The sequence below is a fragment of the Castor canadensis genome, chromosome 18 (genome assembly GCF_047511655.1).
Source record: "Castor canadensis chromosome 18, mCasCan1.hap1v2, whole genome shotgun sequence".
Taxonomy (NCBI): Eukaryota; Metazoa; Chordata; class Mammalia; order Rodentia; family Castoridae; genus Castor; species Castor canadensis.
This window is the reverse complement of record NC_133403.1, coordinates 3,640,304-3,663,234: the sequence shown is the minus strand read 5'-3', so window position 1 is coordinate 3,663,234 and position 22,931 is coordinate 3,640,304. Positions and strand designations below refer to the sequence as shown.

Genomic DNA, 22,931 nt, shown 5'->3' with positions numbered 1-22,931 from the left:
GTACCATCTCAGGTGTCACAATGTCCCCTGATCACAGTAAGTGCCTGTCAGTGGACAGGTGTGTAAAAAGCGTTGGGGGTAAGCCAGCAAATGAGCCCAGAAGGGGGAGAGTGCAGCGTGTGACAGCAGTCTCCTGAGACAAGGGCCACCCTGTGCAACCACAGCTGATGAAAGACAGAGTAAATGGGATGCGTCTTACCTGATGTAAACACGGCCAACTGCCAGAGTCCCCAGGGCAACCAGTCATTGAGGAGAAGGAGAAAGGGGAAAAGGGAGAAAAATGCTTTCATTAGCAGAAACCCTTGATGAGTTGTCAGAATGGGAGAACCTCCCTACTGAGGTTCTGTAGGGATTACTGGCATCAGAAAAATGAAGAGAGTAGGCTAAAATCATGGGAAGAAGGTAAGCCCTAAGTCTCCACCCCAGGATCCCTCTATACGTGCAGACCCCCAGGGCCCAGACCACCCCCACCACCTACAAGTTAGCCTCCGAGAAGTCATAGACTCTGAAGGAATCCAACAAGAGCTAAGTACTCTCTGCAAGAAAACTCATGGGAACCTTGTGCAGTGCACACACTCAGACACACACACGCAAGCATCACATACACAATTTTATGCCCAGTGTCAGAGGGTTCACAGTCTCCTTGGGCTCACACAGGATCTAGTTTAACAAAGCCTTCAGGCTATCCTCAGTCTTGAGAGCAATCCTGGCACAAAGTGGCTTACAGTTCAGCCTACAATAAAACATCTTGAAGTAATGGGGAGGGCAGAAGGCTACGTGGCAGAAAGGGTTGCCTTGGGCCTGGAGAGCTGCTGTCCAGTGTCTCATTTTTCAAAGGACGAAACCCAGGTCAGAAACATGCACCAACTTGACCAGGACTAAAAACTAAGTCTCTGGATTTCCAGTTTACTGCCCTTTCAACAGCCAGCACAGCGTGCAAAAAATGACATGTACAGAATTAAAGGAAAAAGTATTCCTTTCCGATTTTCCAACGAATATCCACTGCACTCCTACCACGTCCAGGGGACAATGCAGAAGGAGTGTCTGTCCCCTACACATCATGGTTTCCTCTATCTAGGTAAACCCTGGGTGAGGATGGCTCCTTTCTTAATTTCTTAGCAAGCTTGTTTCCCAAACCAGACCCAGCCTTCCCGGATGTAACAGATGCCTCGCATCTGAGTGATCCCACTCTAACCTCTGCAGAGGGCACCCCAAGTCATGGCAGACCTCCACTGGCAGCTTCCCTCAAAGGCAGTGGGGGAGAAGTGCAGGTGGATGAATGACAATGATGGGGATTCCTCCTATTTACTAACCTCCTATTGCCAGACTGCAGCTGACAGCTTTTCCTCTCTTAATGTCACGGAATGGTCACATTAACCTACCAGGGGGCACAATTCTTTCCACTTCACAGATTTTCCCAAACATGTATCGCCCAGTCTGGAAGCCCTGCTTCATTTTTGAGTCTCTGTTCTTTCCAACGGCACCTTGCCTCTTAATTCTTAATTCTGGCACTCATTTCAAGACCTGATTTTATGATGCCCTGAAGAATTCTCCAGGGGAAGGCTGATCACAATTTCTTTATATAACCACCATTAGAACAAGAGTCTCAAGCTGGAGGCATGGTTAAGAGGTAGAGTGCCTGCCTAGCAAGCACAAGATCCTGAGTTCAAACCCCAGCACCATCAAAAAAAAAAAAAAAAAAAAAAAAGAAGAGTCTCGAGAATAAAAATCTCTGCCCCATTCTATTAATTCACCCATAAATTTATCTTTTACACTGTTGCCAACTTAAATTTCCCTAAATATTGCTTAAATGACCCTCTCTTCATATCTTCCTGCTCAAAAAAATGTACATTAGCTCTAGGCTATGTCCTGTTAGTTAAATCTAGGTTTAACAATACAGCCCAACCCTCTACAACCATCCTCTCTCCTGACAAGCCCAGTCCCCACCAGGGTGCTATGAAAGGTGTGCAGTAGCCTCAGGGACTCAGATGAGGCGAACAGCGTACATGTCTGTCTTTCAAAATTGCCTATCTTGGGGTGACACACCCTTCACCCTTCCTGCCATTCTTTCCTCTGTTTTCAGTTTCCCCTCACCCTCTGAGGTTCAGCTCAAAATCTCAATAGAAAAAAACCCACAAAACTCAACATTCACCCAGGTTCTCAGAACCAGCAGGGAACTTCTGTAACCATGGAGGGTGCCACTTCATTTTGATATACACACATATAAGTAAACTACAGTGACAATTATGATCACAGCTAACCCACAGTGTTCTTCTAAGCCTTTTGTATATTTTGGGTCATTTAATACTCACAGACAACCTGTAAAATGAGGCAGAGAGAGTGTGTAAGCACTTTGTCCAAGGTCATCAGTTGGAAGGTGGCAGTCACTCTGGCACCACAGACCTTGCTTATAACCTCTATACTCTACTGCCGCTAGGTTCAGCAAGGGGCAGGCAGTGAACGATCGCTAAGTGAGGAGATAATGGGGAGAAGCCCAGGTTGGAGATGGGACTTGCCCAAGGTCACCCAGATCATCAACAGCAGAGCTGGTATGGAAACTGAGGTCTCCTACTCCTCGGGCCTGAGTGTAACAGGACCCAAAGAGGACAAGACGCCCTCTCCTCCAAAGCTGCCCAGGACCATGGGCTTTCCAACCTTGACAGTTGTCCTCTGGGATGGCAGCAGGGGTACTGACCAGAAGAGGTGGCCACACAGGCTGATGACGGCGTCCTTGGCTGTATCCAGGCATATGTTGCACTCAAAGGTGCTGTCCTGTCCTCCACTCTCACCAGTGCCATTGCTGCTCCCGCTGGGCCCCCCTGCACTGGAGTTCTCAGGGGACGCAGAGGCCGAGGGCCCCTTGCTGGCCATCCTTGGCTGTCAGCAAAGCTTTGAGTGAAGATTCTCCTTGGAAAACCCTGAAAGGCAGAAAGCCCTCAATTGCCATTTCTGTAGCTCGCAACCCCCGCCCTTGGGTCCCCCAAACCAGCTTCCATGCTAACATCCCATCTTCTCTCAGCTGCAGAAGCAGATCACTACTGAATCCCTGAGCAGACTTCCCAGAGGGCTGCAGGACAACAGCTCTGGGCTGGTACCCATGAACTTGTCATGAACGTGGCCCAGAATATTCCCTATGAATACACAGAGCAGCCTCTACAAGGTTCTCAATAGGAGCTGTCTCACTTGTCTTTGTTTTCTCCTGCAATGCCCAATGCAGGTGGTAAACGCAAGCTCGCTTAACGCGAACTTCCAGGCTGCCCCGACAGATGGCCTCTGCGTCGGCCAGAAAGGAACGTGCTCAAGGCTGTGGCTGGTAGTGCTGGAATGCACACAGAAACCGCGTAACTATGGCACATTAGGAAGCTAGGAGGAGCAGATGATGCCTTCCGCCTTCGCTTTCCTCCTCCTGCCATGCGGGAGGACCACCTACCCTCTTTTGTCTAAGTGTATCAGCACTTTAGCCTGAGTGCATTTAAGGAGAACTTCATGTCACTGCTGGAAACGGAGAGTCACTGTGCTACCTACTCTAAGTGCAAAATAGATACAAACACAACAAAGGACAAGTTGTTGATCCTTGGGCCACCTGAAGTCATGTGGCATGCTCCCGCCGTATGTGGTCCCATCCCTTCAGGAAACTGCAGCCTGAGTTACCTTGGCTAGCTCTAACACAAAGCTGAGATCTGGACTTGTGACCCTCCATTTGTATGCAAACCACTGAACCACCACAGACCAAGCTAGACACCAAATGCCAGTGTTGACTACCACTTCCAAGTCAGAGCCCAGCCAGGAGCAGAACAAGGGACACCATCACCAAGGGACACCCAGAAATTCTGGGTACATGCTAAATATCCATCAGAAGCCCAATCTGTCTACTCTCACACCTCAGAAATTCTAGGTAGGAAATGTCATAGAACTGGAGGCTTGGAGGCTGGCCTCAGCCCAGCTTCCAGCTTGCTAGGAGGCGCCCACTTCTCTCCTGACCACACTTTCCTTATCTGTAAAATGAGGCACTGGGCTACGTGGTTTCTTAGGTGCCCCCTTCTTTCCAGCTCCAGGTCATCTCACCTACCGCCTCCAAAGCAGGTGGCCCTCCACAAGTCTAGGACTCACCACTAGAACACCTGATCTCAGCTTCAAAAGTATGAGAAGATGAGGACTGGATCCAAAACCTGCAGGTTCCTCAGACCAAGAAGCCCTCCACTGCGTCTTCATGGGGTAAACTCAACGTGTGGGGCTCCTGAGTGTCTCTCACTACGGCAACAGCTTAGTGAGTTGAGCAGGAACAGGAGGCTGGCTCTCTACCACTTTTTCACTTAGTTACATCATTTTACGTGATGTCCCAGAAGGGCAGCTGCTGCCGACAGTGCCTCAGTTCCAAGGCCTTCTCCCTGCCCGAGCTCCCGCCTTTTCATCCACATCCCTCTTCATCTGAGAACACAGCCTGCTTTTCTAGTCATGCCAGTTCAAGAACCCTAGGCACCTGATCTCTGTGTGTTCTTTTTCTTTCTTTGCCAGGGCCTTGTGCATGCTAGGCAAGCACTCTACCACTGAGTTCTCCCCTCAACCTCAGTGCTTCCTTGTTAAACATTTTTTATCTTTTAAAATTAAGAATAAGCCAGCATGGGTGTGCAGGCCTGTAATTCTAGCACTCCAGAGGCTGAAGCAGGAGGATCTTGAGTTTGAGGTTAAACTGGGATACATAGTGAGAACCTGTCTTAAAATACAAAACATAAAAACCCACAAAAAAACTACATAATCAGAGAGAAGACTACCGTAAGGCCAGGCTCACCAGTCAATCCTAACAAGTCTCCTGATATGATGCAATAGGAGGTACTCAACACCAACCAAGCACGCTTGCCTTAAAGCATATATTGTTTTGGTTTTTGTTGTTTGTTTCAGTCAGGGTCTCACTATATAATCCAGGCTGGCCTCGAACTCATTATCCGACTGCCCCCATCTCCTGACTGCTGGGATTATAGGTACACGCGATGATACCCTTCTAAAATAGGACTTTTTTTGCGGTTCTGGGGTTTGAACTCAGCACTTTCTACTTGCTAAGCAGGCGCTCTATCACTTGAGCCACTCCACCAGCTCCCTAAAACATAAAATTTTTAATCAAACCACAAAAACAAATTACTGTAATCTCAGCTAGATAGGAGAATCACAGTCTGAGGCCAGCCCTAGGTAAAAACTCAGGACCCTACCTGAAAAATAACTAACGCAAAAAAAGGGCTGAAGGCATGGCTCAAATGGAAGAGCCTAGCAAGCTTGAGGCCCTGAGTTCCAACCCCAATAATGCCAAAACAAAACCCAAAATGGTGACCATAACTGTTTACAGACAACATAGAGGATGCATGTATTAAACAGCTCCAGAGAACGCAATCAGCCAAATCCTGAATGTGATACTTTCTACAGGACAGATAACTCAAGTTCTCAAAAAATTAAATAGTGCGGGTAGGGCTCAATGTAGATCTTACTGGAAGCTGACACAAATAAATCCACTGTAAAAGAATATTTGTGAAATGAATGACAAAAACTGGACTTGTGTATTACTTGATATGGTGGCTCACACCTGTAATCTTAGCTACTCAGGAGGCAGAGATCAGGAGGACCATGGTTTGAAGCCAGTCTGGGCAAACAGTTTGCAACCCTATGTCAAGACAACCATCACAAAAAAGGCTGGTGGAGTGGCTCAAGGTGGAGGCCCTGAGTTCAAACTCCTGTACCGCAACAAAGAAACTGTGCCGGAAGGTTTTACAACTAGGCAGCTGTCTTTGCAGCTTTAAACGGTGAGGGGAGGTAGATCTCACATCTCTTCGTAGTTGAGAAGTGAGTGGCTCTGGCAGCAGATAAGCTGACTTGTAAGAAAGGGACTGGGCAGTATGTGGAAAGGGGTCCTTTGTAGAGAATGTCAGCAGAGGTTAACAATGTTCCAAAGGTCAACTTCCATCTGGGAGTGGGTGGGTCCAGCCTAGTTCAAAGATTCAACTGGGGAAGTGTCTGAGATAGAATTAACAATGGCCTTCCTATTCTGTTTTAAGGGCCTGGAATTTAAGCTCCTCACTTTCCCCGCCTTTGGCAGAATTATTAATTTTGTTGGGTATGATTGTGGTATTATGTGACTTTCTTAAAAATCTCATCTGCCAGACATATGTACTGAGAGATGAAAAGGGTAGATCTTTGGGACTCGCTTTAAAATATTCCAGGGGAAAACTCAAAGTGCAGAGAAAAGAAAAAAACACAAGAACAAGGAAGTTGGTTATTGGAGCTGGCTAATGAGTAGGGATTGTGTACAAGTCCATTCTGGTGTGTATTTCAACATTTTCATAGTAACAGGTACTTTTTTAAGAGGTCAGGCTGCAGTAAATCATGTTTATGAACTTGAACTTGTTTGGGTAAAAAAAACCAAAGTACATAAATGAGTATATGTAGATATATGCACATGCACAAACAAAATATCGAGAAGACACTAAGCTATCAACAGTTATTTCTGATATTATGAGGACCGGAAACTTGGAATTTCTATATTCTTATCTTGCTTTAATGCTTTATAACAAGCAAGTTCTTACTTTTATAATAACTTTTTAAAAAGAAATCTGTAAAATATACGTATATTACGTGTGTTACAATAACAAATATAATATTAGAAAATATCTTACAATATGCTAACAGTGGTTTTAGTTCTATATTGGTAGGGATTTTTAGTAATAACTTACATGTTCTAAGTCCTCCAAGTTGATAAAACTGATTTTTTTTTTTTGTGGGACTGGGGTTTGAACTTGGGGCTTCACCTTTGCAAAGCAGGTGTTCTGCTGTTCGAGCCACGTATCCAGTCCATGTTACTCTGGTTATTTTGGAGATAGGATCTCACAAACTATTTGCTCAGGATGGCTTCAAACCATGACCCTCCCGAACTCAGCCTCTGAAGTAGCTAGGATTACAGGTGTGAACCACTGGTCCCTTGCTTAAAACTAACATTTTCACATATATTACTTATTTTTTGGCGATACTGAGGTTTGAACTCAGGGCCCACACTTTAAGCCACTCCACCAGCCCTTTCTTGTGATGAGTTTTTTCAAGATAGGGTCTTGTAAACTCTTTGCCCTGGCTGGCTTTGAATCTCGATCCTCCTGATCTCTGCCTCCTGAGTAGCTAGGTTTGCAGGTGTGAGTCGCCGTTGCCCAGCTCCACATACATTACTTTTGAACTCAGACAAAAGAGTAATAGTACATTTAAGAAAAGGTCCCCCAATGTTCCAGTTTTCCCCAATCTTGAAAAGCTCTGAGTTCAAGTCCTGACTCCCTTACTGAGGGTTATGACTTGAATTTCTTTTCTCCCCTGAAAAGTGAGGATATTATGCCTCCTACTCACTGAGCTACTGAGGTGGCCCTATGAGGCAGCAGTGACCCACAGGGCATGCCACAGGAGTTGCTGTTGCTGAGGAGATACATGTACACTGCATTTACCATGGCTCACGATACCTGGACCAACAAGACTCTGCACGGCCTATATTCTTACACACCGCATAAGAGAAAAACGAGGATGAAGACAGGTAGAGGTGGGAATGGTCAGGAGACAAGAGATCAGCTTGGGTCAGCAAGGCGTGGCATGCTTGCAGCAGGCCAGATATTGGGACAGGCTTGTAAGTCCCAACTTTAGACTGCTCCCTTCCCTGGTCTCATTTTACTAGGCACTCAAACATCAGCTGAGTGGGTGCAGGCATCCATGACTGGTTTTGGTCAATTGCCAAGCCAGCTGCTCACAAACCTCTCTGCAATGTATTCTGAGTTCCAGAGTCACACCCATCCCTGGAACCTCCTCTCCTTACCTCCTCCCTGATCCCATGCACAAGAACCTCAATACACCAGGGTGGCAGAACAGAGATGACCAGTCTCCCCTGGGGGCCTGAGAGGAGCTGCCGCTACTCCCACCACCATCACCACCACCACCACCGAGCAACCTCATTGTGTCTGGGTCCCTGTCACTGTACCTATCCTTTTTGAGAAAGGGTCTCGCTATATCGCCCAGCTGGCATCCAGTCTCTGGGTTCGAGTGCCCCTCCTAGCTCAGCCTCAGCCTCCAGGAATGCTCTACTGTGCCTGGCCATCCCCACTCTTAGCCTGAACCACGTTCTACTTTTCAAAGCACATTCACATCTACCTCTGCTTCTGATCCTCAACAAGTTTACAGATGAGGACATCAGGCCAGAGAGGTCAGAGGAGCTGCCCAAGGCAGGTCACAACACAGTGCCAAACCGGGACTTCCCAACGCAACGTCAGCACTTTTCACACTCTCATATGCTACCCTTTTAACACACAGCTCACTAAAATGCCTAGCTTGTGGTTTCCCTCAAATTTTGTGCAGCACTGCAACTTTTGTGCTCTTTAAAGGGAGTTCGGAACAAACTCCTCACTCACTCAGTTCTGCAGTGGGAACCCCATTCACCCCTGCTTCTACCGAGGGGAGGTTCACAAAGAAGAACGCGACCACGCTGAACTCTGGGGCCTAGCGCAGGAGCTGAAGAAACCACATGGGTAACTGTAAAAAATTCTTAACAGGGGCTCCATCCAAATTACCTGGTTTTTCTAAAAAAAAAAAAAAAAAAAAAAAAAAAAGTACTTCACCCCAAGATATCTGGCTCCCAGACTGCCCTCACTGATGGAAATAGGAGCCAGATCAGGCCTAAAATCTCTCTTTTTTGGTGGGTCTGGGGTTTGAACTCAGGGCCTCCCACTTGCAAACCAGGCATTGCACTGTTTGAGCCACACCTCCAGTCCATTTTGCTCTGGTTATTTTGCAGATGGGGTCTCAAAATATTTCCCCGGGCTGGCACTGAACCGCAGTCCTCCTGATCTCAGCCTCCCAAGTAGCCAGAATTACAGGTATGAGCCACCAGTACCCAGCTTCTCTCTGTCTGTCTCTTTCTCTGATGAATGCAGTTTAAGAAACACAACTCTAGAATGGGGAGAATGCTACCAAAGGCAGAGAGCAGTGGCAGGACGACACGGTCTTTAAGAGGGACAGTAAACCTCAGGGCCTGTCCTTCAGAATGCACAACTCTCAGCTACACAGAGAAGGCAGATAAATTGGGGTGGGGGACAAGTCTGCAGAGATCTCAGACCAATCAGTATGTGACCCATTTGGGACACTAATGATCACTTAAGAAACAAGTACTCAGAGGGGAGAGGGGATAAAGAAGAATGACAGAGGGAGTAAGCACTTTTGTAAATGTCACAATGTACTCCCAGTACAACAATAATTTTTTAAAAAAGTACACACCTAGTTTTGAATAACATTCCTCAATTTGAGACTTCCAGGTGACACCTGTGGTACTGAGACTAAGGCAGATTTACAATACTTAATTATCTGTTAGTGCAGAGCCTAAAGGTGACTGAGCCAGCATCCTCACTCCAATTACCTTTGGTCTGCTTCTTGGGAACTGAGCAAGCCAGATAACAAAGAGTTGACTATCCCTGCAGGAACCACCAAAGAACTTGACCTCAAGAGGAAATCTCTTTGTAGCATTCTTTGTTCAGTTCTTAAGTTCTAGAGAACTGTAGGAATTTAGGAATTCTTTGCCCCTTTTAAAAAGAATTCCTGGCTGGGTGCCAGTGGCTCATGCCTGTAATCCTAGCACTTGGGAGGCTGAGATCAGGAGGTCAGTCCAGGCAAACAGTTCAAGAGACCCCCATCTCCAGAGCAAAATGGACTGGAGGTGTGGCTCAAGGAGTAGAGCACCTGCTTTGCAAGTGTGAAGCCCTGAGTTCAAACCCCAGTCCCACCAAAAATAAATAAAAGAATTCCTGCACCCAGGTAAGCAGAGGCACCCAGAAATATTAATCTTCATTCTAAAGATTACAAATTCGGGTTGTGCCTGTGGGGACGTACCTGTCCATATGGAAGCTTCTGCCAGGAACCTGGCATGCCTGAGCTGTCTGTGCTGCTCTAGACTGCTGCCAGAGCACAAGGAGGCAGAGATGAGCCCCACATTCCAAGAAGGTTGGGGAGAAAGAAATGAGTAGGTTGACTAGAATGTGGAATACACAGAAACCAGCTCTAAAGTGCGAGAGTCTAAATGGTGCGTAGGTCCCTAGGCTAGCCCTCAGACACCAGCCTTCAAATCTTGGACAAAGAGAAGACTGGCCTCTTTTCTTGGAGGGCTGCACGGTCCTTTCCTCTGGTACCAAGAAATCTCCCTATCTACTCAACCTCCCCAACCTTTTACATTTAAAAATTTGTTAAAAAGAAAATCCTATCATTTAGCAGGCATTCAGGATAGAGGTTTCCGTTTAAAGGGAGACACGGACAAGTGAACCAACAAGGCAGCCCAGGGTACTGGCACCGACAGAGCTGTGCACACGTAAGGCCAGGAGGTACGGGGAACAAGTGAACAGTCACAGTGCCAAGTACAGTGCAGCTGGAGCCCAGCGCACACACGGGGAAGAAGGCAGCAAGAGCTGTGACTGAGGCACGAAGAAGTCCTTAGACTCCCAGAGCTCCTCAGCCCTGGCCTCCCTGGCTTCCACTCCCAACAGGGGCGTCCAATCCAGGCCCCCACCCAACCCGCCCAAGGCTCCTGGAGTTTAAGTCTTTCTCCCCCATCCAGCTCCCATTCTCTGGCTAAGGAACCAGTACATCTGTACGACAGGTAACACTACGTAGCGTTACATGACTGCATTATCCTTAAAGAACGTTTTTATGGTGCTGGGGATCCTACGCAGAACCTCATGCGGGAAAGGAATTACCACGAAGCTGAATCCCCTCTATTTCATTATCTTTTTGTGTGTGTAGTACTGGGGTTTGAACTCAGGGCCTCACACGTGCTAGGCAGGTGCTCTACCACTTAAGCCACTCTGCCAGCCCTGTTGTTTGGTGCTGGGCTTTTTTGAGACAGGGTCCTATAAACCATTTGCCCTGGTTGGCTTCGAACTTTGTTCCTGATCTCTGCCTCCTGAGTAGCTGGGATTTGGGTAAAAGCAAACACCCTCCAGAAAGGATGTGCTGTCTGTGTCCCCATGAGAAATGCATGGGAGAGCTTGTCTCTCCATGTCCCTGACAAGCCATGCATGTTTTCTTTTTTTTGACGGCACTGGAGTTCAAACTCAGGGCCTCACACTTGCTAGGTAGGTGCTCTTACTAACTGAGCCGCTCTGCCAGCCCCAATTTTTTTTTTTTTTTTGGGACAGGGTCTCACTATGTGCCCAAACTGGCCTAGAACTCACTATATAGCCCAGGCTGGCCTGGAACTCATGATCCTCCTACCTCAGTTTCCCAAGCACTAAGATTTAAGGGTGCACTACCATGCTGTAATGAAAAGCACTGAATTGGTCACTTTTTTCCAGTGGCTGGGCTTCTCGCCCAGGGCCTTGTACACGCTAAGCAAGTGTTCTACCACTGCTATATCCCCAGCTAAGCTTCTGTTTTTTTTTTTAAGATTACCAGGTTTTTTTTAAAAGGCTGGGCTGAGGATGGTGCTCAGCGATAGAGCACTTGCCCAGCACGCAAGTGAAACCCTTGGATCAGTCCCCAGTACCACAAAGAAAAAAGAAAAACGAACAACAAACAAAAAAACACCCTGTTTTTTACTGGGCATGGTGGCTCATGCCTGTTAATCCCAGCACTTGGGAGGCTGGAGGATGAGTTTGAGCCCAGTCTGGGTTACACGGCAAGAGTGTCTCAAAAAACCAAAGTGAAATGGGATTTATATTTTGCTGGCACAAACTTTTTAAAGGTAATCCAAGAGGCTGCCTTTTGTCATCCCTTCTATCACTGTCTTAAAATGCTCCTTAACTTTTTATAGACTTTTGCCTTTAAAGACTAGTATGGCACACAGGAGTCTGATGGCTGTCAGTTCAAACCTCACTTCTGCTACTTGTTTTGTGACTTCAGACCAGTTCTTTTCTCTCCAGCCCTTGTTTCACTTGTCTGTGAAAAACGGTGCTGTTACCTTCTTCACTACCCAGATGGAAAAATTAAAGAGCAAAGGGGGACAAGTGGGAGGCACGAGCAGAGTGCCTGGCACACAGGGAGGAGTCCGAGAAGCGTCAGTCCCCTTCCCGGTCAGGTGCGCTCCCTCCCCAGAGTCCAGCACTTGGCTGGTAAGTGGTAACTGCTCTGCTGAAGGAGTGAGTCACAGCCTTCCTTTCTGAAGAAACGCCCCTCCTTGAAGCTCTTAGGTGAGAGGAAACCTAGACCTAGACACAGCTTGATCCAGGCTAGTCAGATTTTCCCCTAAAGTGTTCAAATCAGGAACATTTGTTTTATTTCTTATCACTATTGATAACACCAGCTAAACCTGCTCAGCCTTTGTATTAATGAGGTCACTTCATCCTTATGGCCTGGCTGAGGCAAACAGTACTGGAACTTTAGCCCTTCTGGAATGCTCAATGAAGGCTCAGAGGAGCGAGGTCACAGGCCAGTCAGAGCCAAAGCGTCCCAACCTCCAGCCCTCAGGGATGGGCTCTGTCCCTGTTTCCTCTGCCCTGTCCCAGCTTCCAGGTGCCTTACTCAGATCAGGGCTCAGCACCCGGGAGCAATTAGAACCACACAGCTCCACACGTATCAGTACAGCCAAATGCTGTGCAAAGTCAGTATCAGTTATGGTTTGCAGACCTAGAAATGTTACATAACTGAGTCAGTACCATTTTTTTTTAAATAATTGCTGCCCCCCAATTTTTGAGGGGGTGGAGTGGGTGGTGCTGAGGTTTGAAACTAGGGTCTCAAAACGCCAGGTAAGCATCCTATGACAGAGTAACCCCAAGTCCTGCCCCAAACTCTTAAACAAATGGCAGGGGAGAATCAAGGATCTGCAACCAGCAAACACTTCGGATCTTCCCAAACTGACTTCCCAAACCATGTCTATTAGAGACAGCACTACTCACACACTAAACTATTTACTGCCCACTTCAGTAAGATACTCCCGTGTCCATACATTACCATCCAGGATCGGATGTTAGATAAATGTGTAAGAATGAATGATAGGAATTTGGCAATTTTAACTCAAACTAACACAGATGGAAGAAACACTGTATTAGAGAAAAGCTCTTCAGTTCTGTCGATTATGAAGTGTGCAACACAGTGAAAGAAGCAATTTGGAGTCAGAGGACTGAGTCTGAGGCTCAGCTTTGCCGCTGACTAAGCCAGTGTCTCTCACCTTGGAAACAGGCATACTTGGGCCTGACCTCCTTTTATTAGGAGAAAAGTTTGCACAATGAGGGCTTTGCTTTTGTTTTTATAAAGGCAGTGGAACCTCATTAGTTCAGCGTCAATAAAATCCCAGTAATTCATATTTTACCTGAGGTTGAGCTAAAGACCTCTAAAATACTCTGAAGGTAGAACATGAAAAGAAAATGAGTAAGGTTGATGAGAATTAGCCAATTAAGGAGAGAACTTTTTACAGGTCTAATAATAGCCAATAAATACTTTACAAAGTAATGACCTCACTTCTCTTTTCAGTAAGCTGTGTTGAAGAGGACCAAGTGTGGTTAAAAGAATAAAACCAAAGTGATACCATTTTGAATAATCTATACTACTGACTTTTACAAATCAAACTTGAGTCCTAAGTCATCTCTAAGTCACTAAAGGTGTTTGCCACCAGTGCAGTTTGTCAAACAAACAAACCAGACTATGGTCAAGTCTGAATTCACCTGTTATTTTAAAACACAAGCAAGGGCTAAGAGCATAGTTCAAGTGGAAGAGCCTCTGCCTAGCAAGTGCAAGGCCCTTGAGTTCAAACCCCAGTACTGAAAGGAAAATAACTGACTAAATGTACTGCTTGGTGGGGAATGGGAGGAGTGTGTGACTCAGATGGTGGAACACTTGTGAGGCCCTGAGTTCAAATTCCCACAGGGGTGGGGGAGAGGAGGGACAAAACCAATCTTACATTATGATGTGCCTCAGCAGAAATGACAGCATTAAAAGAACCCAGAGGCTTTCCTGGGCTTTGTCTGGGACCCACTCTCATATTCAGAGGTGTACATCTTTATAAACCTCACCAGCCTACACTTCAAGGTGCTTCTGAGCAGTAACTGGGAGCACATGCTATAGAGTCCACCAAAGGAATCAAAGGAATCAACCTCAGAAGCAGTCCTAGAGGTCAAAACTGGAGACAGAGTCAGGCACCAGTGCTCACGCCTGTAATCCGAGCTACTCAGGGGGCAGAGATCAGAAGGATCACAGTTTGAAGCCAGCCTGGGCACAAGCTCCTATCTTGAAAAACCCTTCACAAAAATAAGGCTGGTGGAGTGGCTCAAGGTGAAGGCCCTGAGTTCACCTCCCAGTACCACAAAAAATAAAAAATAAACAAACCAACTGGGGACAGAAAGTAGCAGGTGGTTACCAGTGGCTGGGGCAGGAGGAACGCAGAGTTACTGCTTAGTGAGTTTCAGTGCGGCAACACAAAGAGAGTTCTGGAGAGGGATGGTGAGGCTTCCACAAAACTATGAGTGTGCTCAACAGCAGTGAACCGTAAACAAAATGGCTAAGATGTAGATTCTACGTGCATCTTAACGCAGCAAAGCTGGGGAACTCCTCAGTGTCCTGTGAAAGGCCATGTACTGGGTGACATTTTCTAGTAGGACATTTCTACACGAGGCAAATTCACACAGACGGTGGATCGAAGGTTAGCAGGAGCTTGGGCAGAGTTCTATTTGGGGGATGAAAACACTGTGGAAATAGAGATAATGTAGTTGAAAGAACATTAATGAATTACACACTTCAAAATGAGGAAAATGGGCCAAGGTGCCAGCCCCGGGGGCCTTTAGGCGACATTACTGGCGTCGTCCTCTCCCCTGCTTCCCGGGGGCAGAGAAGAAAGGCTGTCGTAACCTGCTCAGCCTACTGGACAACAACGAGATCATGGCCCTATGTGACACCGTCATCAACCGCCTAGTACAGCCTGCGGACCACCAAGGTGCTATTCATGCAAAATGTTAGAGTACAGTCAAAGCGCAGAACTTCTGAAGCGTTTTAAAAAAGTCCATCGAGAAGTCCTATTTAAGTACTCGGCAACACAGACAGTCATTCTGCCTCCAGCTACCGAAAAACATAGCATTATTCAGCATGCAAAAGATTACTGGAAAAAGCAGTCTCAACTGAAACTGAAGGGAACACCAGAGCCAGTTACAAAGACAGAAGACATCCAACTCTTTCAACAGCAGGCAAAAGAAGATAAAAAAGCTGACAAAGTTGATTTTCATCATCTAAAAGAAGAATTCTGTCACTGGCTCTTTGAACTTAATTCTCAGAATCCTTTTCTGGGACCACCTCAAGATGAATGGGGGCCACAACACTTCTGGCATGATGTCAAGCTTAGGTTTTTTTCATAACACCTCAGAACAGAATGTGATAGACTACCATGGGAGCAGAAATTGTGAGCCTTCATTTGCTATCACTGGTGAAAGAGGAATTTCTTTTTCTCAGCCCCAACCTGGATTCCCATTAGTTATGGTTGGAGTTGCAGGGACTGTCCACAGAGGAAACAGTTGTGTGGGCATTTTTGAACTAATTTTGGGACTTATTCTCTGTCCTTTTGTGGAGAATACTTGGAAAATCAAATTTATTAACCTAAGAATTGTTAGGGAAAGTTTCCTTGCTCCTGGAGCATCAAGGAAACCAGCTGTTACATTTGAGCAGAGTGATCTGGAGGCCTTTTATAATGTCATTACTTTGTGTGGCAACAGTGAAGTAAGATTTAATGTAAGGCAGGCAGCAGATAGTGGGACTGGAGACCAGATTTCATGCAGTGGAAATGAGACATTGCTGAAAAAAAGAGAACTGAGTTTGTCTAACACTGTAAAGCATTGAGCACGTAAGTCAGCCGAAAATTGCTTTACAGAAACTTCCGAGCACAACGGTAATTTCTAAGTGATTACAGATGTGACAATTGACATATTTTAGTTGAAATACCTTTCTGGACTACAAACTGATATATTATGTGAATACACGCCTATTTCTACCCGAGTACAGCAAATGTTCTTAAAGCTTATAGCAGTGCATCAAATGTCACAGTTTAGATGCTGTAAAAAAAAAAAAAAAAGAATAAGGAAAATGGTAAATTTTGTGTCTATCTTACAATCAAGTTTTTTTTTCTTTTAAATCTGTTCTCCTTATTTAAAAACATCAGTACAGCATTTTCATCCCACCGAGGACATGCTGAGTGGTGTTGCACAGTGAGGCTTACTGGCACCATGATGGACTGAATAAGCAAACGTTAAGGACACAGGAAACCATGCAGACATTAGAAGTAATGTTTGCTGAAGAAGCTGCAAGAACATGGAGACGTGAACGTTAAAACATTAATAGGCTGCCTGGCAGTGGTGGTGGCACATGCCTGTAGCCCTAGCTTCTTGGAAGACTGAGGCAGGAGGATCAATTGAGCCCAAAAGTTGAGAGACCAGCTTGGGCAACGTAGTGGAAAGCCATCTCAAAAAAAGTAGTAGCAGTTAATAGTGCTGTATGCACAGCTACAACTGTAATCCCAGCTACTTGGAAGGCAGAGACAAGAAGACTGGGGTCCAGGGCCAACGAGAGCAAAAATGTTAGCAAAACCCAATCTCAAAGAACAAGCTGGGCATGGTGGCGCATACCTGTAATCCCAGCAGGGAGGTTGTAGGTACAAGGATCTCAGTCGAAGGAAAGCCTGGGCACAAAGTGTAAGACCCTAGCTGAAAAATAACTAAAAGTACTGGGAGCTAGCAAAGGCAAGGCCCTGAGTTTGAACCCCAGTATCCCCCAAAAAATTAAATAAAAAATTAAAACTGTTAATAAGAAAAGTTAGATATACCACTGCACACAGTGAGTAACCTAACTGTTCACCATGCACCTAGTGGCAAGAGATGGGGAGGAAATACAGCAACTGTGACAAAGGCTTTCTCAGAATAATGTAAAGAGGGACAATTTGGGGAGGAGAGAGGAGGATTTCCTAAAGTTTTTTCCAAAATATCTAAAGCGAGCACACGTTACTTTCACAATTTAAATGACTGAGGAGTGATTTTGTTTTAAAGTACATGTCTAAGACAGTGTGGTTACAGTCAAATGCTGTGGGGTCAGAAAAAGCCTGGTGGCTTAGTAAGTGGTAGAGCACTTGCCTAGCATGCACAGGGTCCTGAGTTCAATCCCCAGCAAGGGGCGGGGGCATAGACTAGAAAGAAAAAAGGCTGAGGGGTGGAACAAAAAAAAAAGCTGGGCTGGAGGCCTAGCTTAAGTGTTAAGAGCACCTGTATAGCAAGCACGAAGCCCTGAGTTCAAGCTTCTGTACTGCCAAAAAATACATATAAATAAATAAGAAGAAAAAAGCCTGGGGGCACTGACAGGTCTGCAGCCAGGAGCAGCTGCCTAAGACTAGGCCGAGTGTCCCACACAGCCTGCACACTCCTCTATGCTGCTATAGTTTGTGGGCATCTGCAGGCCCCCTTCCCCTTGACCACGGTTCCCCAGCTCTGCGTGGTCAGCAGTGGCTGTGCCTGTGCCATGCTCTGCACCGTCAGCAGTCGCTGGGCTTCTGTTTGTCCAAATCCTACTACATCCAGCCTCACTCTGTCAGCTCACTGTGAGTCACTTTACTTCCAGGGCCTCCAGGGGATCTGCAAACTCTCTATTTATGCTCAAAATTGTACACGAAGGGCTGGAGGCTTGGCTCAAGTGGTAAAGCACCTGCCTAACAAGTATGACGCCCAGAGTTCAAATCCCAGTACCGCACCCCTCAAAAAACCGTACACGAGGAGAAACCACTCAATTACAAAAGGAACTAAATAGGTATTTCTCCCAGTAAGATGTAACTGAAAATCAAAACCACAATGAGGCGGTACCTCACACTCACGAGGAGGAATATGACTTTTTTTTTTTTTGAAATAGGGTTTTGTTACCTTAAACTCTTGATCCTCCTGCCTCAGCCTCCCCAGTGCTGGGATTACTTGACAACAATTTCTTTTTAAACTGTCAATAACAAGTGTTGGTGAGGATGTAGAGGAATTGAGACCTGCCTATATTGTGAGAGGGATGCAAGGGCACAGCCATTATGGAAAAGGGTTTGGCATTTCCTCAAGAACTTAAGCACAGTGCTACCATATGGCCGAGAGACTGCATGGCTAAGTACACATAAGAGGACTGAGGATCTGTTTACACAAGTACAGCATACCAAATTTGTGTCAGGCTGGTGGAATGGCTCAAGAGGCAGAGTACCCGCTTAGCCAGCCAAGGCCTGAGTTCAAACCCCAGCATCGAAAAAAGGTGAAAACAGCCTCCGTGTCATTCAGCTAAGGAATAAACTGATGGATAAACAGGGATGTATATCCCTACAAGGGAGCATTATTGAGAAAAGGAGGAGGAAAGAAATACTGAACCTTGAAAACCTGCTTGATGAAAGATGTCCACAATAAAATCAAGAGACAACAAGGTTAGTGATTGGCAGAAGGAAAGCGAGAAGAAAGAGTGACTGCTGTCACGTGCAGAGTTTCTTTTGGGGTAACAAGAACATTCTGGAATCATACAGTGCTGTACAACCTTGTGAGTATACCAAAGCCAGTGCATTGCTCATTTTAAGATAATGAACTCTGTGCTATGTGAATTATATTTCAGAAAAGCTGGAGAAACATTCTACAAAATAACTGACCAGCACTGTTCAAAAGTTTACAGTTGGTAGCCCTGGTGGAGCACACCTGTGATCCCAGCCACTCACGAGGCCAAAGTGGGAGGATCATGAGTTCAAGGCCAGCCTGGGCAACATATGGAAACCCTCCCATAGTCACCCCACCCCCCAAAAGACTAAGGAACTAACCCAGATTGGAAGAGACTAAAGAGACTTGATAACTAAATGTGATTGGGACAAATGGCAAAAGTTGACTAAATTATATAGATTAGTCGGTAGTGTTCTATGAATGCTAATTTTGGTTTTGGTGTCCTGGAGTGTGAACTTAGGACTTCATGCTTGCAAGGCAAGTACTCTGTCACTTGAGCCTCGCCCCCAGTCCTTTTTAGCTTCAGTTATTTTTCAGATAGGGTCTTGTGTTCTTACCTAGAGCAGGCTTTGGATCACAACCTCCTACCTATGCTTCCCTTATAGTTGGGATTACAGATGAGCACCACCACATTCAGCTTATTCAGTGAAGTGGGGTCTCACTAACTTTTTGACTGAGTTGGTCTCCAGCTGCGATCCTCCTGATCTTGCCTTCAGAGTAGTTGAGATTACAGGTGTACGTCATCATGCCTACCCCCACAATGTTACATTTTTTGTTTAGATACTTTTAATGTAGTTATGTAAAGTGCTAACATTAGGAGGGGTTAGGTGAAGAGGACACAGAAAGTTTGTGTATATTTTTGCAAGTTTTTTTAAATTTAAAATTAGGATCACAAAGTAAATATTGAGACATGGACTTCTGTCCACAGACATTTGTCTTTGTGGTAACTACTCAACTGCACTGTTGGAGCATTAAGACAGACAAAGACAATATGTAAATAAAGGGGTGTGGCTGAAACAGACACTGACATTCAATTTCCTATGACTGCCACGTAAAATGAAATATTATTAGTATAGATTTTTCCTTCACTTGTCTTGAGACAGGCTCTCGCTACACAGACCAGGCTGGCTAAGCCTTTAACGAGGTACTACAGACTGAGCCACTAAGCAAGGATAATGGCGTGGAGCTTTTTCTAAACTTACTTTCACCATCGAACCCTTCTTTCACAGGGATCTCTTCAGCCCAGTGGCCTGAACAGCACTTTACTACAGCACCAATTCAGGCATTTCTTTAAAAGGAAACTTCCAGATTGAGAAGTTTTTTTAAAAAACTCCAGCAAATTAAAAGAATTCTTATACAGCACTCACATATCTGAATATGCATTTCACAATTTATTTTAAATCTTGAGAAACACAAACAAGTAGAAAAACACAGGCAGCTGGGCACCAGTGGCTCATACCTGTAATCCCAGCTACTCAGGAGGCAAAGATCATGAGGACTGAGGTTCAAAGCCAGCCCGGGCAAATAGTTTGTGAGTCCCTGTCTCGAAAAACCCATCACAAAAAAAAAGCAGGTGGAGTGGCTCAAGGTGTAGGCCCTGAGTTCAAGTCCCAGTACTGAAAAAAAAAAAAAAAAGACAGAAAGACACAGGCAGGAAGTTCTGGCTAAACCTTAACCTTTTGTTCACGGTGGGGAGGGGAGTGTCAGCTAAACTTGTCCATAGTAAGGAATCTGTGCTCCTCAAGACACCACAAGCATTCTAATAACTTGTGTTGAAAAGTGATTGACTTGAAGTTTCATAAAGCACGACATAAGGAAATTTGATGCTTGATTAGAGAACTAAAGGTATACTAGAAGCATCATCTGTGAATAATGTAGTGAAGATAAGCTGGTAAGTCAAGTTCATGAGAGGACTGGTCTTACCTGCTGGATGGAAAGCATAAGCAAAAATCCCCTCATCTCCACACACAGCCTGCTCCAGAAAGGATTAAAGAGGGATTTATGTCCCAGGGAGGTGACTGCTGGCCTGCACAACTTCAAAGAGCCTCCATTCTGTGATCCGAAGAGTTCACTGATTTCTTCTGACACACAGAGTCTTCAGAGGCATTTCCAAGTTATTCTTAGAAAACAAACTAACAACCAATTGGATGGCACCCTGTTTAGTTATTCATAAAACAAACATTTCAGACACCTCTACCAGATGTTAGGTCATGCCAAAGTCCTTGGAAAAAAGGATGGCACACAGGACACCCGGGCAGAGATTACATAAGAGCAGGTGTGCTAGCCTTCCTTACTGGAGATGTAGGCTAGGGGGATGGTGGAGGTGTCAAGAAAAGAAAGCAGGACAAAGAAATGTCACATTTACTCTGAGGGCAGAGTTAGCACCAGAAAAAGTCAAAATAACTACTCAGAATCAGAGCCTTTGAGATTGGGAAGGAGCTCTAAGGAACACTTGCACTGGTTACCTCTGAAGAGTCATTCATTAACTAATTAAGTAAAATCTTCTCATCTTGTAGAACCCATCTGTTAGTCCTAGTTCTGCCCCTTTTAGTCCCCAAGATGAAGTGGCAGTCCTCTTCGCCTTAACATTTTTTTTTTCAGTTTTTAAAGACAGTTTTTTGGGGTTTTTTTTTCCCCCTTCCAGTGTTCTTTCTGAGGTTAAACAACCCAGTTCTTCCAAACTTCCTGAACTGGCTCCAGCTGCCTCAAAGCCAAGAAAGGCTGCGTCGTTTCCACAGCAGGGGAGCCCTTAAAGTCAGCAGGCTTCAAACATCAGTAGGGATAGGACCCCACCTCCAGCGAACGTTCACAACAAGCTTTCCTAGGTTCCAAACCCGGATTCTAGACAAGTTGTTGACTGGTGGCTCACACCTGTAATCCTAGCTACTTTTTGGGAGGCTGAAATTGGGAGGCTCGAGGCTCGAGGTCAGCCCCAGGACTCCCATCTGGAAAAAAACCAGAGCAAAATGGACTAGAGGTGTGGCTCAAGAGGCAGAGTGCGTGCTTTGCAAGCGTGAAGTCCTGAGTTCAAACCCCGGTAAACAAACGAACAAGTCCGCTTTGAGTCCAGGGGATTTCGAAGCAGATGGTGTTGAGAGCCGCATTCAGGGAAAGGGGTCTGGAGGAAAGGGATCTGGGCTCGAAGGCGTAACTGGCTGTCGGTGGCGAAGTCTCAAACCCAGGTCCTCTGCTTTCACCCCGAAGGTGTCCGCCCCCCGTCCCTGTACCCGTGACAGACGCGATCCCATACGGGGCAAAGAAAGGAAGCTCACGGGAGCCCCTGCCCTTTCTCAAGGCCTCAGTTTCCCCAATCTATATTCATGGGCCGGCAGACCATAATGCCAGCCTGACCTTTGTTCTGGGACTCGAGCAGGGCCGGGCTTGTAAGTCTGTGTACCCCGGACTCAGGTGTCTTAGCCCATGAGCCCCCGGAAGGCGGAACCGGGTCTCCCGCCCCCGTCCCCTGGCCTCCACGACTCCTGTCGCCGCTCCAGCCCCTCACATACCTCCCTCCGCGCAGCCAAGGCCGCCGAGGCCGCCCCCGCCTAGCTGGTCTGTCGGTCCGGCAGTCAGTCTGGCCGCCTCCTCTGTGAACTGTAACTCCGACTCCTCCTCCTACGCGGACGCTGATCACCTGACGCGGAGCCGCCCCCTTCGGAGGGACTTCCGCTCGCAACCGGAAATGGGTGGTCCGCAGCACTGTTTTCCGGGTCAGGCATGTGGCTCAAAGGTTCCGCATGCGGACAGGAAGCGGAGTAACACAGGGGCCTTAGATAGCTTTTCAAAGAGCGAGGGCATCTGCGCTCCCTGAGCTGGTTCTGGAAGAACCAGATAAGCTTGGTGCTTGGCACTCGGGAGGCACTAGGATCCAGAGTTCAGGTCAACCCCGACCAAAGTTAGCGAGATCCTGTTCCAAAAAACAGATTAAAACTGAGACCTGTTGAAACTATTCCAGGAATGGGGGGGGAGGATAAAGGAGAATGATGGAGGGGGTGAATTCAGCTATGATACAGTGTAAGAATTTTTGTAAATGTCACGATGTACTCCCAATACAACAATAATCAAAAAACCCCTTTAATTTAAAAAATAAATAAATAAATAAAAGCCAGGTGCTCACCCAGTGGCTCAAGCCTGTAATCCTAACTATTTGGGAGGCTGAGATTAGGAGGATCATGGTTCGAGGCCCCCCAGGCAAATAGTTCACCAGAGACCCATCTCCAAAATAACCACTGCACAATGGACTGGAGGTGTGGCTCAAGCAGTAGAGCGCCTGCTTTGCCAAGTGTGAAGTCCTGAGTTCCAACCCCAGTCCCACCAAAATAAATAAATGAAAACAAGAGAACTGGGGGCGTGGTTCTAATGGTAGAGGGTTCAATCCCCAGTATCACAAAACAAAACAAAACAAAAATAACGGGAATGTGTATGGTGACAGAAAGATCCCCTGGCCAAATTTGTGATTGAAACATTAAAATGCAT

The 22,931-nt window shown here is 46.1% G+C and overlaps 1 protein-coding gene and 1 pseudogene across 4 annotated transcripts in view; one reads left to right on the top strand and one right to left on the bottom strand.

The window, feature by feature from the left end:
- The window catches only part of Rnf185 (ring finger protein 185), a 34,539-nt gene extending 12,438 nt beyond the window's left edge, over positions 1–22,101 (bottom strand). For 2 of the 4 annotated variants that reach the window (XM_074061047.1, XM_074061049.1), the window contains exons 1-3: positions 21,962–22,101; positions 2,696–2,918; positions 200–218 (exon numbers count right to left, since the gene is read on the bottom strand). In XM_074061047.1, coding sequence (XP_073917148.1) covers positions 200–218; positions 2,696–2,871 — 195 coding nt within the window. In that variant the 5' untranslated portion in view covers positions 2,872–2,918; positions 21,962–22,101. Of the gene's footprint in view, positions 1–199; positions 219–2,695; positions 2,919–20,378; positions 21,401–21,961 lie in introns of those variants that run through there. The other 2 variants (XM_074061048.1, XM_020180198.2) reach the window with 2 other exon arrangements.
- Positions 14,441–22,266, top strand: LOC109696906 (uncharacterized protein C3orf38-like; annotated as a pseudogene).
- Positions 22,267–22,931: the final 665 nt, after the last annotated feature.